We start from the raw sequence: 14,373 nt of genomic DNA, 5'->3' as shown, positions 1-14,373 counted from the left end.
GACAGAGAGTGGAAAAGGTTCAAGATGTGTGACTATATAGGCAAGATATAGGTAAAATAGGGCGGCACGGTGGTGTAGTGGTTAGCGCTGTCGCCTCACAGCAAGAAGGTCTGGGTTCGAGCCCCATGGCCGGCAAGGGCCTTTCTGTGCGGAGTTTGCATGTTCTCCGCGTGTCCACGTGGGTTTCCTCCGGGTGCTCCGGTTTCCCCCACAGTCCAAAGACATGCAGGTTAGGCTAACTGGTGACTCTAAATTGACCGTAGGTGTGAATGTGAGTGTGAATGATTGTCTGTGTCTATGTGTCAGCCCTGTGATGACCTGGCGACTTGTCCAGGGTGTACCCCGCCTTTCGCCCGTAGTCAGCTGGGATAGGCTCCAGCTTGCCTGCGACCCTGTAGAACAGGATAAAGCGGCTACAGATAATGAGCTGAGATGAGATAGGTAAAATAACTCAATAACTCTAAATTCCCTAGTGGGGATCTAATAATCTCATCTCATTATCTCTAGCCGCTTTATCCTGTTCTACAGGGTCGCAGGCAAGCTGGAGCCTATCCCAGCTGACTACGGGCGAAAGGCGGGGTACACCCTGGACAAGTCGCCAGGTCATCACAGGGCTGACACATAGACACAGACAACCATTCACATTCACACCTACGGTCAATTTAGAGTCACCAATTAACCTAACCTGCATGTCTTTGGACTGTGGGGGAAACCGGAGCACCCGGAGGAAACCCACGCGGACACAGGGAGAACATACAAACTCCACACAGAAAGGCCCTCGCCGGCCACGGGGCTCGAACCCGGACCTTCTTGCTGTGAGGCGACAGCGCTAACCACTACACCACCGTGCCGCCCCGGATCTAATAATGTTTAAGGTTAAGTTCTATAGACTCCAGACATACATGCTTTTCTCTAAGGCACTCTTCCGCTCCTCTTCACTGTCCACAGTGACTGATGATTGGCTGGAAGTGTCATCCATCAACACAAAGCCGTTACCTTCTAGCTGCAGGTAACTGGGTTGGGGATTCTGTGGAGAAAAGAACCAGATGATATGGTTATGAAATATATTTAATACTTGGAGGAGGGCTCTGGTAGTTTTGCTGTAATGGTGCAGGTTGCCTTGGTGACAGGAAAGGAACATTCAGACTGTATTCGTGACAGTGACCGAATGATAAGAGTGACTAAGTCACTGCTGCTACAATATTTTACAGCGAGGATGTTGGACGTAGTCCGTCCAGTGTGACGTGGCTGACCATTGTTCATGTTAATGAAGAATAATGTGGAATTTGGTCGTGCCAGATTGTGCAATGTGCTGGAGCAGAGGAAGTACAACAGTATGAAGTTCCTGTCTTTGTCTGTTAACGCATAGTCTGAAAGGTAAAACAAGGACACAAGTGAGACAGCTTCATAAATCATACAATTTCCTTCAAAAAAAAGCAATGAGAAATAGGTACATGAGATATACATGTAATGGGAATGTGATGAATAGCTCAGGAATATGACAGATTTGTTATTCAAGAAATAAATCTTGTGTTGAAATGCAGACAGAAAATACAGGCATTTGCCTCTGTACTGGGTACAGAAAGAGCCTTAATCAGTTGCCAAACATTCAGTCACTCTGCAGCCCTTCCAGTTTCTCAGTTTCTGTCTTTCTCTCTTGATAAACATTCATGCCAAATGATCAGAAGTGCCAAAACATCAATCAAATGTCTCTTTCTAGAATGGCTCGAGCACCACACAGGTCCTACAATAAACACCACATGTCCATTACTGCATCACTTGGTAAACTCAGAGCCAGTCGTAGTTTCAGCATGACTTGATTGTGCCTTTGGAGTCATGTAGTCTAATACGAAACACACTGAGATTCCTGAGCTGATGCTGTGACCGAGAGTCCAGATCTTCTCTGCACCTCCAGGGCTCCAGCTCAACACATTCTCTCTGTGTGTTCATTTCTCCGAGATTTACTGAGCGAAGCCTCTGCCTTTCACAGCTTCCTCTTTAACTCCATAAAGACAGCAGGGTGAAACAGTCAAGTCGCATTCATTTCTCCTCTTTACTTGACTCGCGGGGGTGTAAAAGAGGTCAAGATTGAATAGATCTGGTCAGATTTGGAAGTCTTAAGTTTGCTCTTCGAAGAAAAGTGATGGTATGTGGAATAAATAAAAAATGACGACCAGTCTCAAAGCATTTCTTCAGTGCACAAAATGCAGGAACTTTTGGCACCTGGAAACTAGAACTGTGCCTTTTGTATTGGTATGGGTTTTGAAACCTGCATGAGCTTGGCTCTGACAGGACCTAACGGGACCTGTGGGAGGGGCTATCTACACTGTTCCATGATGACTGGTTATGCATAGTGACATCATCCATCCATTTTGGCATGTCACTACAGTGACGTGGCCGCTCTGACGGATTCAGCCATCAAAGTCTCTAGTGAACATTACAGTAGTGGTTTCCCATTGCCTTCAGCTGGATTATTACCAAGGTTTTCTCCTCTCAACCATTCACACACACATCCACACCTATGGGCAATTTAGAGCCACCAACTAGCCTAACCTGCACGTCTTTTGACTGTGGGGGAAACCGGAGCACCCGGAGGAAACCCATGCAGACACGGGGAGAACATGCAAACTCCATACAGAAAGGCCCTCATCAGCCACTGGGCTCAAACCCAGAACCTTCTTGCTGTGAGGCGACAGTGCTAACCACTACACCATCGTTACTTCCAGGTTGGATTATTGTAATGCCTTACTGTCTGGATGTTCAAATAAGTGCATAAACAAGCTCCAATTAGTTCAAAATGCAGGAGCAATAGTCCTTACTAGAACTAGAAAATATGACCACATCACCCCTGTCTTATCCACACTGCATTGGCTCCCAATCAAATTTCGGATTGATTATAAAGTACTGCTACTGACCTTTAACCCTTTGGTGACTGACCCCTTGAAAATGGTTCCTCCAGGAACTATGACTTTTCAGTTGTCAAGACAACAGAAGAACTAAAATACAAAAACAGAAAGATACGTCACAATGCTCGTTGTGCACAAAACAAAATGCTCTTGTATTTTAGTTTTTCCGTTGTCTTGACGACCGAAACATCATCGTTCCTGGAGGAACCATGTTCAAGGGGTCAGTCACCAAAGGGTTAAAGCACTGAATGGTCTTGCACCACAGTACCTGAGTGAACTTCTGCTCCTCTATTACCCCTTTTCCACCAAATCAGTTCCAGGGCTGGTTCGGGGCCAGTGCTGATGCTGGTTCACAACTCGTTCAACTTGCGAGCCAGCTGAGAACCAGTTTGCTTTTCCATAGCTTGGGGTGCTAAGGGGAGCCACGTCAGTTACGTCGCTATATACGTCAGTTACGTTGCTGCGTTTGCATAAACCTTGGCGCGAACATCGAAGCAACAACAACACGTGCCCCTTTTCCACCAAAGCAGTTCCAGGGCTGGTTCAGGGCCAGTGCTTAGTTTGGAACCGGGTTTTCTGTTTCCACTGACAAAGAACTGGCTCTGGGGCCAGAAAAAACGGTTCCAGGCTAGCACCAACTCTCTGCTGGGCCAGAGGAAAGAACCGCTTACATCAGCGGGGGGGCGGAGTTGTTCAGACCGACAACAATAGCAAGACCGTGAAAGGTCGCCATTTTTAAGCGATGAGAAGCAGCAGCTGTAGAAACGCGAAGTCATCCATTATTGTTGTTGTTGTTGCTGCTTCTTCTTCTTCTCCATGTTGTTGTTGCTTCGATGTTCGCCCCAAGGTTTATGCAATCGCAGCGACGTAACTGATGTATACAGTGACGTAAGTGATGTATACAGCGACGTAACTGACGTATACAGTGATGTAACTGACGTGGCTCCCCTTAGCACCCCGAGCTATGGAAAAGCAGCTGGCTCGCAAGTTGAACGAGTTCTGAACCAGCACCAGCCCCGAACCAGCCCTGGAACTGATTTGGTGGAAAAGGGGTAATGGAGAAGAAGAAGCAGCAACAACAACAATAATAATGGATGACTTCGCGTTTGTACAGCTGCTGCTTCTTGTCGCTTAAAAATGGCGACCTTTCGCGGTCTTGCTATTGTTGTCGGTCTTAACAACTCCCCCCCCCGACGTAAGCGGTTCTTTCCTCTGGCCCAGCAAAGAGCTGGTGCTAGCCTGGAACCAGTTTTTCTGGCCCCAGAGCCAGTTCTTTGTCAGTGGAAACAGAAAACCCGGTTCCAAACTAAGCGCTGGCCCCGAACCAGCCCTGGAACTGCTTTGGTGGAAAAGGGGCATATGACCCACCACGCCTACTTAGATCAAAAGGTGCAGGCTATCTGCTGGTACCTTGTATAGTGAAGGCTACATCAGGGGGCAGAGCCTTTTCTTACAAAGCCCCACAGTTATGGAACAGCCTTCCAAGTAATGTTCAGGAATCAGACACAGTCTCAGCATTTAAGTCTAGGCTGAAAACATATCTTTTTAGTCAAGCCTTTTGTTAATGGTGTTTATGAGGTAAAGGTGTAGATCTGGAGGGTCCTCAGACATGGAGTGTTTTGGTAAACTGGGATGTATGGATGCTGTCAGTCCCCACTCGCTTGTTCACTCGAGTTTGTTGACGGTGTAGTGGCTGGCTGCTTTATGTCCTGGGGCTTCCTCATGCCTGTGTTACCTTCTGGCTCTCCCCTTTTTGTTATGCTGTCATAGTTAGTTGCCGGAGTCCCTGCTTGTACTCAGTGCAATATGTATACTGTTCCTACTTATTCAGGTGACATTGGGCATACCTAACAACCTGTGTTTTCTCTCCCTCTCTCTCTCCCCCCCTCCCCCCAAATCTATCCCTCTGAGTTACATGTTGGTCCAGGGATCAAGATGCTGAGCTCTTCTGCTCCTCGGACCTGCCTGATCCATCCTGGTGCCCTGTGTCTGGTTGGAGTCTCATCGCATCGCTCCTGTGGAAGACGGCCCCATGTGGACAGTTGAAAGTCACACCTGGAGGACGCTCTGGACTCTTACAGTGATGCTTTTATGGCTGAGGACTACAGTTGACTTGCTAACTTTCGGACTGCAGTTGTCATGAACAGTTTGCACTCAAGTTTCCATCAATGAAGAGTTTATAACATCAACGAAACTGACTTCATGTTAAAACTGTTAATGTTATAGTCATGCTGTCTGTTGTTGCCCAAATGAGGATGGGTTCCCTTTTGAGTCTGGTTCCTCTCGAGGTTTCTTCCTCATGTCATCTGAGGTAGTTTTTCCTTGCCACCATCGCCACAGGCTTGCTCATTGGGGATAGATTAGGGATAAAATTAGCTTATGTTTTAAGTCATTCAAATTCTGTAACGCTGCTTTGTGACAATGTTTATTGTGAAAAGCGCTATACAAATAAACTTGACTTGACTTGACTTGGCTGCCAGTGACATCATACATACAACCCCGATTCCAAAAAAGTTGGGACAAAGTACAAATTGTAAATAAAAATGGAATGCAATGATGTGGAAGTTTCAAAATTCCATATTTTATTCAGAATAGAACATAGATGACATATCAAATGTTTAAACTGAGAAAATGTATCATTTAAAGAGAAAAATTAGGTGATTTTAAATTTCATGACAACAACACATCTCAAAAAAGTTGGGACAAGGCCATGTTTACCACTGTGAGACATCCCCTTTTCTCTTTACAACAGTCTGTAAACGTCTGGGGACTGAGGAGACAAGTTGCTCAAGTTTAGGGATAGGAATGTTAACCCATTCTTGTCTAATGTAGGATTCTAGTTCCTCAACTGTCAGGTCTTTTTTGTCGTATCTTCCGTTTTATGATGCGCCAAATGTTTTCTATGGGTGAAAGATCTGGACTGCAGACTGGCCAGTTCAGTACCCGGACCCTTCTTCTACGCAGCCATGATGCTGTAATTGATGCAGTATGTGGTTTGGCATTGTCATGTTGGAAAATCCAAGGTCTTCCCTGAAAGAGACGTTGTCTGGATGGGAGCATATGTTGCTCTAGAACCTGGATATACCTTTCAGCATTGATGGTGTCTTTCCAGATGTGTAAGCTGCCCATGCCACACGCACTAATGCAACCCGATACCATCAGAGATGCAGGCTTCTGAACTGAGCGCCGATAACAACTTGGGTCGTCCTTCTCCTCTTTAGTCCGAATGACACGGCGTCCCTGATTTTCATAAAGAACTTCAAATTTTGATTCGTCTGACCACAGAACAGTTTTCCACTTTGCCACAGTCCATTTTAAATGAGCCTTGGCCCAGAGAAGACGTCTGCGCTTCTGGATCATGTTTAGATACGGCTTCTTCTTTGAACTATAGAGTTTTAGCTGGCAACGGCGGATGGCACGGTGAATTGTGTTCACAGATAATGTTCTCTGGAAATATTCCTGAGCCCATTTTGTGATTTCCAATACAGAAGCATGCCTGTATGTGATGCAGTGCCGTCTAAGGGCCCGAAGATCACAGGCACCCAGTATGGTTTTCCGGCCTTGACCTTTATTCACAGAGATTCTTCCAGATTCTCTGAATCTTTTGATGATATTATGCACTGTAGATGATGATATGTTCAAACTCTTTGCAATTTTACACTGTTGAACTCCTTTCTGACATTGCTCCACTATTTGTCGGCGCAGAATTAGGGGGATTGGTGAACCTCTTCCCATCTTTACTTCTGCTCTTTTTATACCCAGTCATGTTAATGACCTACTGCCAATTGACCTAATGAGTTGCAATTTGGTCCTCCAGCTGTTCCTTTTTTGTACCTTTAACTTTTCCAGCTTCTTATTGCCCCTGTCCCAACTTTTTTGAGATGTGTTGCTGTCATGAAATTTCAAATGAGCCAATATTTGGCATGAAATTTCAAAATGTCTCACTTTCGACATTTGATACGTTGTCTATGTTCTATTGTGAATACAATATCAGTTTTTGAGATTTGTAAATTATTGCATTCCGTTTTTATTTACAATTTGTACTTTGTCCCAACTTTTTTGGAATCGGGGTTGTACAAACAAGTCAAACAAAGACTGCTTGGTTTGTTGGTGCTATGCTTTGACCATCAAAACGCTGTGTTCCAAACCTACCGGTACACTAATTCATCTCATTTCATTATCTTTAGCCGCTTTATCCTGCTCTACAGGGTCGCAGGCAAGCTGGAGCCTATCCCAGCTGACTACGGGTGAAAGGTGGGGTACACCCTGGACAAGTCGCCAGGTCATCACAGGGCTGACACATAGACACAGACAACCATTCACACTCACAGTCACGGTAAATTTAGACTCACCAGTTAACCTAACCTGCATGTCTTTGGACTGTGGGGGAAACCGGAGCACCCGGAGGAAACCCACGCGGACATGGGGAGAACATGCAAACTCCACACAGAAAGGCCCTCGCCGGCCACGGGGCTCGAACCCAGACCTTCTTGCTGTGAGGCAACAGCACTAACTACTACACCACATGCCGCCCCTCCTACACTAATTGCTATGTTTAATTTCTTGAAAACTATACGGCACAAAAGCATTTCTACAGTACAAATGCAGCACAAAGGAATAAAAATATACTTGTTACATTACATTGAGGCGGCACAGTGGTGTAGTGGTTAGCGCTGTCGCCTCACAGCAAGAAGGTCCAGGTTCGAGCCCCGTGGCTGACGAGGGCCTTTCTGTGCGGAGTTTGCATGTTCTCCCCGTGTCCGCGTGGGTTTCCTCTGGGTGCTCCGGTTTCCCCCACAGTCCAAAGACATGCAGATTAGGTTAACTGGTGACTCTAAATTGACTGTGAATGTGAATGGTTGTCTGTGTCTATGTGTCAGCCCTGTGATGACCTGGCAACTTGTCCAGGGTGTACCCTGCCTTTCACCTGTAGTCAGCTGGGATAGGCTCCAGCTTTCCTGTGACCCTGTAGAACAGGATAAAGCAGCTAGAGATAATGAGATGAGATGAGACATTACATTGAGAGAAGCATAGCTTGGAGTGGGGTGAGGATAGGATTTTAAGTCTAAAGATTTTATGATGGTTCTAAATTTTCATGGTTTGTTGTCAAATAACATTGCTGTGTTCCATAATTGTGCTATACTGATATTCAAAAAAGGTTAAAGTAGAACAAGCTCTAGATCAAACCAGAAACCCTGAAGCTGTGAAGCAGCAGCTCTGCCAACCCATCCAATACCACTTATCCTGTGCAGGGTCATGGGCAAGCTGGAGCCTATCCCAGCTGACTATGGGCAAGAGGCGGGGTACACCCTGAACAAGTCACCAGATCATCACAGGGCTGACACACAGATACAAACAACCATTCACACTCACATTCACACCTACGGTCAATTTAGAGCCACCAATTAGCCTAATCTGCATGTCTTTGGACTGTGGGGGAAACCAGAGCACCCAGAGGAAACCCATGCAGACATGGGGAGAACATGCAAACTCCACACAGACAGGACCCCATCAACCACTGGGCTCGAACCCAGAACCTTCTTGCTGTGAGGCAACCACTACACAACTGTGCCACCCCCTGCCAACCCAGCTTTTAGAAACTGATTCATTTTCAATCAGATAAAGGACCAATGTTCATTGACACACTTCAACAATGATGGATTTAACAATGACATGGTTGTATGCTGCCATTTTTCGAGTTGTCATTGGATTTAACAAATTGTTAAATAACTTGAGTTGTTAGTGTTGTAGTCAAGACCACCTAAACAGAGTCCAAGTCATGACCAAGACCAAAGTCTATTGAGACCAAGACAAGACCAAGACTTTGATGGGTTGAGATCAAGTCAAGACCAAGACCAAGGCAGGGCGAGACCAAGTAAAGATCAGGACCAGACCAGTGTATGCGTGAAGGGGGTGGGGGATGGGTGACAGCTGTTAACAGGAAGAAAAATTTCAAATCAGCAATGAGTCATGTTACTGGTCGCATTTGAAGCATGGGATTTTACATCCAATCACAGTAACAATGTTAACAAATAAATCAGACAATGCACAGGTAATAGGCAATAACGGGACATGGTGGTGTAGTGGTTAGCACTGTCGCCTCACAGCAGGAAGGTTCTGGGTTCGAGCCCAGTGGCCAATGGGGTCCTTTCTGTGTGGAGTTTGCATGTTCTCCCCGTGTTCGTGTGGGTTTCCTCTGGGTGCTCTGGTTTCCTTCACAGTTAACATGGGCTGAAGTGCTCTTGAGCAAGGAAACAAACCTCCAACTGATCCCCGGGTGCTGAAATATAGCTGCCCACTGCTCTGGGTATGTGTGTGTGCTCATTGCTCACTTGTGTGTGCATGCATGCATGCGTGTGTTCACTGCTTCAGATGGGTTAAATGCAGAGGATGAATTTCACGTGCATGTGCTTCTTCTTCAGTTCACTGAAATCCCCACAGTTGTGGTCTTGACTGGTCTTGAAATAAAATGCTGGGTTGTCTGACTGAGACAAGACAGAGTAAAATGCAGTCAATTCCGAGACAAGACCTTCAAAAAGTGGTCTTGAGATGGGCCTCAAGTACTACAGCAGCGGCTGTCCATCGTTAGCAATGATGACTGCCTAATTAGGATGCGCAGAAATGCAGATGGGCCGCGAAGCCCATGACAGAGCCGTCCGCAGCAGCGGCACGAACAGCCTGGCTGAGCTGCAATGGAACATCTGGTCTCGCGAGCTCTCGTATACTATTCTCCTCTCCTAATGAAGTGCCTTGTACAGTAAAGTAAGACAAATGATGTTGTGCCCCCATTGTGTTGTCTCTCTGGAACTCCAGACCTGATGCCAAGTGGTGCACAAAAGTGCCACGGCCCTGACAGGTATGGAAGTTGCCCCGCAGTGACAAGTGACTTGCCAAGTGATACCATCCATTGGCCATTTGAGTGACTCTTCCGCACGCCATCAGTTGGTGTGCCATTGACCCTGTTGAGTTCATCTGCCACATTGCACCAAAAAGTGTCCTGCTGTCAGCGCCTGATTGGTGACGTACTATTTAACCCATAGCTGGAACCCAGGCAGGTGCTACCATTCCAGGTCAGAGCGGACCTGGGAGCAATGGTGATTAAGGGGTAACTCCACTTTCCCCAATGCTCAAGTCCTCCTGGACCTGAGACTCACCACCAGTTGCAGTTTAAAGTCATACCCAGGACTAAAGTACTACAACACAACCAGTTGTCTCTCAGGTTGGTGGGAAAATGAACTACAACCAGAACCCCAAGCCTGATTGGTGTCTATTGGGGCCATTTCTTGTTTTTAATGTGCAGTGGAAAGGCGCACTAAATGAGATTATGGGCGTTAAACCTACTTCACTGTATGTGCTCAGAAAGTATACACAAATGGACACGTGGGGACTTGTAAATATTAGTTATGTACTGATGTGTATCTTTGTAATTATACACCTGTCATTTTTGCAATATTTACTAAAGGTACAAAAATATTTAACTGTAAGTTGAGCTCATCCTTGTGTTGAGTGCTGTGCCACACTCAGAAGTGCAAAGTGCAGTGTAATACTGCTTTATTTTTCTATTCTTAGGTATCACTGTAGGATTGCTATTTTGCCTTACTAGTGAATATTTATCATTTTATTTTTATACTATATATATATAGGGCGGCACAGTGGTGTATAGGGTGGCACGGTGGTGTAGTGGTTAGCGCTGTCGCCTCACACCAAGAAGGTCCGGGTTCGAGCCCCGTGGCCGGCGAGGGCCTTTCTGTGCAGAGTTTGCATGTTGTCTGCGTGGGTTTCCTCCGGGTGCTCCGGTTTCCCCCAAAGACATGCAGGTTAGGTTAACTGGTGACTCTAAATTGACCGTAGGTGTGAATGTGAGTGTGAATGGTTGTCTGTGTCTATGTGTCAGCCCTGTGATGACCTGGCGACTTGTCCAGGGTGTACCCCACCTTTCGCCTGTAGTCGGCTGGGATAGACTCCAACTTGCCTGCGACCCTGTAGAACAGGATAAAGCGGCTAGAGATAATGAGATGATATATATATATTTTTTTTCATGATAATAGCTCAGTACTGGTACACCCCTGGTCATTCTGTCCAAGCAGAACAGCTGCACTCATGTTGTGCTTTAGTGACTTGATCTGTAATGCTGTATTATACTGCACTGTGCTGTGTTTTGTATGTTGCATTGACTCGAACGGTTCTGTGCTTTGGGCTCGAGGTTGTGCTCCCTGCTTGGCTGACAGGTTTCCTGGCCGTACTCTTTGGCTCTGATCATTTCCAGATGCGTTCAAGCCACATCTACAGGAGAGGTCTCCCCTCGATCACATTCCCTCCTTTAACGCATACCTTGTTTTTCTATCCAGAAGCCCACTTTATTTTCTTTGGGCATTTAATAAAAAACAAGGATCAGGATTGTGGTGCTTCCTGCAGGAAATTATGCGAAAGTTAGATTCAGTACAGGGAAGAAGCTGCTTCATCGTTTCTCCGTTATTTCTTTTTCTGCCTGGTACGATAATACTCAAGAGAACTAAATCTTCAGTCTGCTTGAAAAGGATCAGGCTGCATCTGTATGAAAATGCAGAATCCAAAGACCGCGATAAAGCACGCTGTTTGCAGCATTTTGATGGATCCTTCCGTTTGACAGAGGAGGGCTGGATTGCTGAAGCGATTATATGTTCATTCAGGAATTTTCCATTAGCCAACAAAACAATAAACTCTCGCAGGAACCCCAGGGTTTGAAGCACAGGGGCAGGTGAAGGGGAAAATAGGAGCTTTCAGTAAGGACAGTATGACACTATGTATAGATTAGACCCAATGTACTGAGAGGCTGGGCAGCGACGGAAAGCAAGAAGCACTGATTTCAGCAATTTACAGCAATCTCAGAGAAATATGCATGAGGGCATGACCTAAAAGGGACTGACCCAATTACTTTAATCCACTGCTAGCTCTCTCTCTCTCTCTTTCTCGCTCTCTCTGTGTGGTAAATTCAACATTCATGCTTAACATGACTTCATATTTCACAAAGCTCTTGAACCACAAACTGACATCATGTACCTTCACCTCTGTGCACCATCTTCTCAAAACCTATAATCATCTGTACACAGTCACATCAGGTCTATAACAATAGGCCACACACAGAAACACACACACACGCCTAGTTATTTCATCACATCACATGACACCCGCATGCAATGGACCGCCCAAAGGTGATCCTTAGAAAAATAAATAGTCAAATGACCATGACTGAGTACGGAGCACTAAGAGACGCTGACTTGTGATTATGCCCTTATAGATTTTAATCCTTGTGGAGATTTGCACTCATTCTTAAGCTCCATACAAGGACAGAAGAGCAGGACAAAAGCTTAACCCTCCCCAACCCTCCCCCCTACACACATCTTGCTCTTGTAACGAATCTGATCACTATTGCACCATGAAAGGGTTCTCTCTCAGCAGTGCCAGCCCAGAACCTGGTATAGATAAGGGTGCAGTACAGGTGCAGTACATTTATTGTCCCCATGTTGCTAAAACATCGGCATGATTGAGGTGAATACTGAGCATGTTAGCAAAGGTTATGAAGGTAGATTACAAGTAATGTTGTACCCTTTATCCCTTAGAAATGTTTTTAGTACATTTTTCTAAAATTATTTCTCACCCATAACTCACAGATACAACCCGAGAAATTACAGACTCTAAACCACTGGGTTCGAACCCAGCAGCTGTCGAGGGCCTTTCTGTGTGGAGTTTGCATGTTCTCCCCATGTCTGCGTGGGTTTCCTCCGGGTGCTCTGGTTTCCCCCACAGTCCAAAGACATGCAGGTTAGGTTAATATGGGACGGTCTTGGGCTGAGGTGCCCTTGAGCGAGGCTCACAACTGCTCCCTGGGCGCTGTTAGCATGGCTGCCCACTGCTCTGGGTATGTGTGTGTGCTCATTGCTCACGTGTGTGTGCATGTGTGTGTTCACTGCTTCAGATGGGTTAAATACGGAGAGGAAATTTTACAAGTGTGTGATGAATAAAGTTGTGCTTTCTTTCTTTCTTTCTTTCTTTCTTTCTTTCTTTCTTTCTTTCTTTCTTTCTTTCTTTCTTCACTGAGCTCTATGTAACAAGAGTGCTCTGATGCCCCTTTTCCACCAAAGCAGTTCCAGGGCTGGTTCAGGGCCAGTGCTTAGTTTGGAACCGGGTTTTCTGTTTCCACTGACAAAGAACTGGCTCTGGGGCCAGAAAAACCGGTTCCAGGCTAGCACCAACTCTCTGCTGGGCCAGAGGAAAGAACCGCTTACGTCAGTGGGGGGGCGGAGTTGTTAAGACCAACAACAATAACAAGACCGCGAAAGATCGCCATTTTTAAGCGACGAGAAGCAGCAGCTGTACAAACGTGAAGTCATCCATTATTATTATTATTATTGTTATTGTTGCTGCTGCTGCTTCTTCTGTGTTGTTTTTGCTTCGATGTTTGCGCCAAGGTTTATGCAAACGTAGCGACATAACTGACGTATACAGCGACGTAATGACGTGGCTTCCCTTAGCACCGCGAGCTATCGAAAAGCAAACTGGTTCTCAGCTGGCTCGCAAGTTGAACGAGTTGTGAACCAGCACTGGCCCCGAACCAGCCCTGGAACTGATTTGGTGGAAAAGGGGTATGAGAGCACAATATCCCCCGCTGGCAACCATATCTATGCTATAAGTGCTTAATACACCCTCATGAAATTCTCAAAGTACAAGTTTGGTAATCAAGGGCTATAACTCTGGTAAATTGCACCTGAATTGAACGAAATTGCAATATACGTATTACCGACGTATAACAATGAATCCTGTCAAGTTTTGTGAAATTTCTCCAAAAATTGTGAGAGGAGTTGATTTCAGAAGGTAAGTACCCTTCCCGGGACTGATGGACAGACAAACATCGCCACGACATAATCCCCCTTCGGGCCTTTCGGTAAGTAATAATAATTTTGTTCATCAAGGGCTGTAACTCTGGTAAAATGTGACAAAATTTAACGAAATTACAATATGCATACTACTGACATATAACAATGCCTCTTGTCAAGTTTCATGAATTTTCTCCAAAAATTGTGAGAGGAGTTGATTTCAGAAGGTAAGCACCCTTTCCTAATATGGATGGATGGACAGACAGACATCACCACAACATAATCCCCCTTTGGGCCTTTCAGCCAGCGGGGGATAAAAATCTGTAGAGCTCATAGCCTACCGGTATTCCCCGCTGTAGAGACGAGTGAAACCATCTGGCCGCCATCTTATCACTCACATTGCATGTATTTGGTTTATGTGTTAAACCGTCGTAGCCGATCAAATTTGCTCCAAGAAAAGTATCTCCTGACTTTTTTCTTTCATTACCTCCTCCTCTTATCTTCTCAACTTTACCTACATTCCTTACATACACTATATTGCCAAAAGTATTTGCTCACCTATCCAAATTATCGGAATCAGGTGTTCCAATCACTTCCATGGTCACGGGTGTATA

General features: G+C 45.6%; 1 protein-coding gene across 4 annotated transcripts in view; it reads right to left on the bottom strand.

Moving 5' to 3' along the window:
• Window positions 1-14,373, bottom strand: part of arhgef25a (Rho guanine nucleotide exchange factor (GEF) 25a) — a 301,768-nt gene that overhangs the window by 84,588 nt on the left and 202,807 nt on the right. For all 4 annotated transcript variants that reach the window (XM_060938474.1, XM_060938475.1, XM_060938478.1 and 1 more), the window contains one exon: window positions 903-1,027. In XM_060938474.1, the coding sequence (XP_060794457.1) occupies window positions 903-1,027 (125 nt within the window). The remainder of the gene's footprint in view (window positions 1-902; window positions 1,028-14,373) is intronic.

The sequence above is a fragment of the Neoarius graeffei genome, chromosome 13, assembly GCF_027579695.1.
Source record: "Neoarius graeffei isolate fNeoGra1 chromosome 13, fNeoGra1.pri, whole genome shotgun sequence".
Lineage (NCBI taxonomy): Eukaryota > Metazoa > Chordata > Actinopteri > Siluriformes > Ariidae > Neoarius > Neoarius graeffei.
The sequence above is the reverse complement of the archived record's forward strand: the minus strand, read 5'-3'. Positions and strand labels throughout refer to the sequence as shown.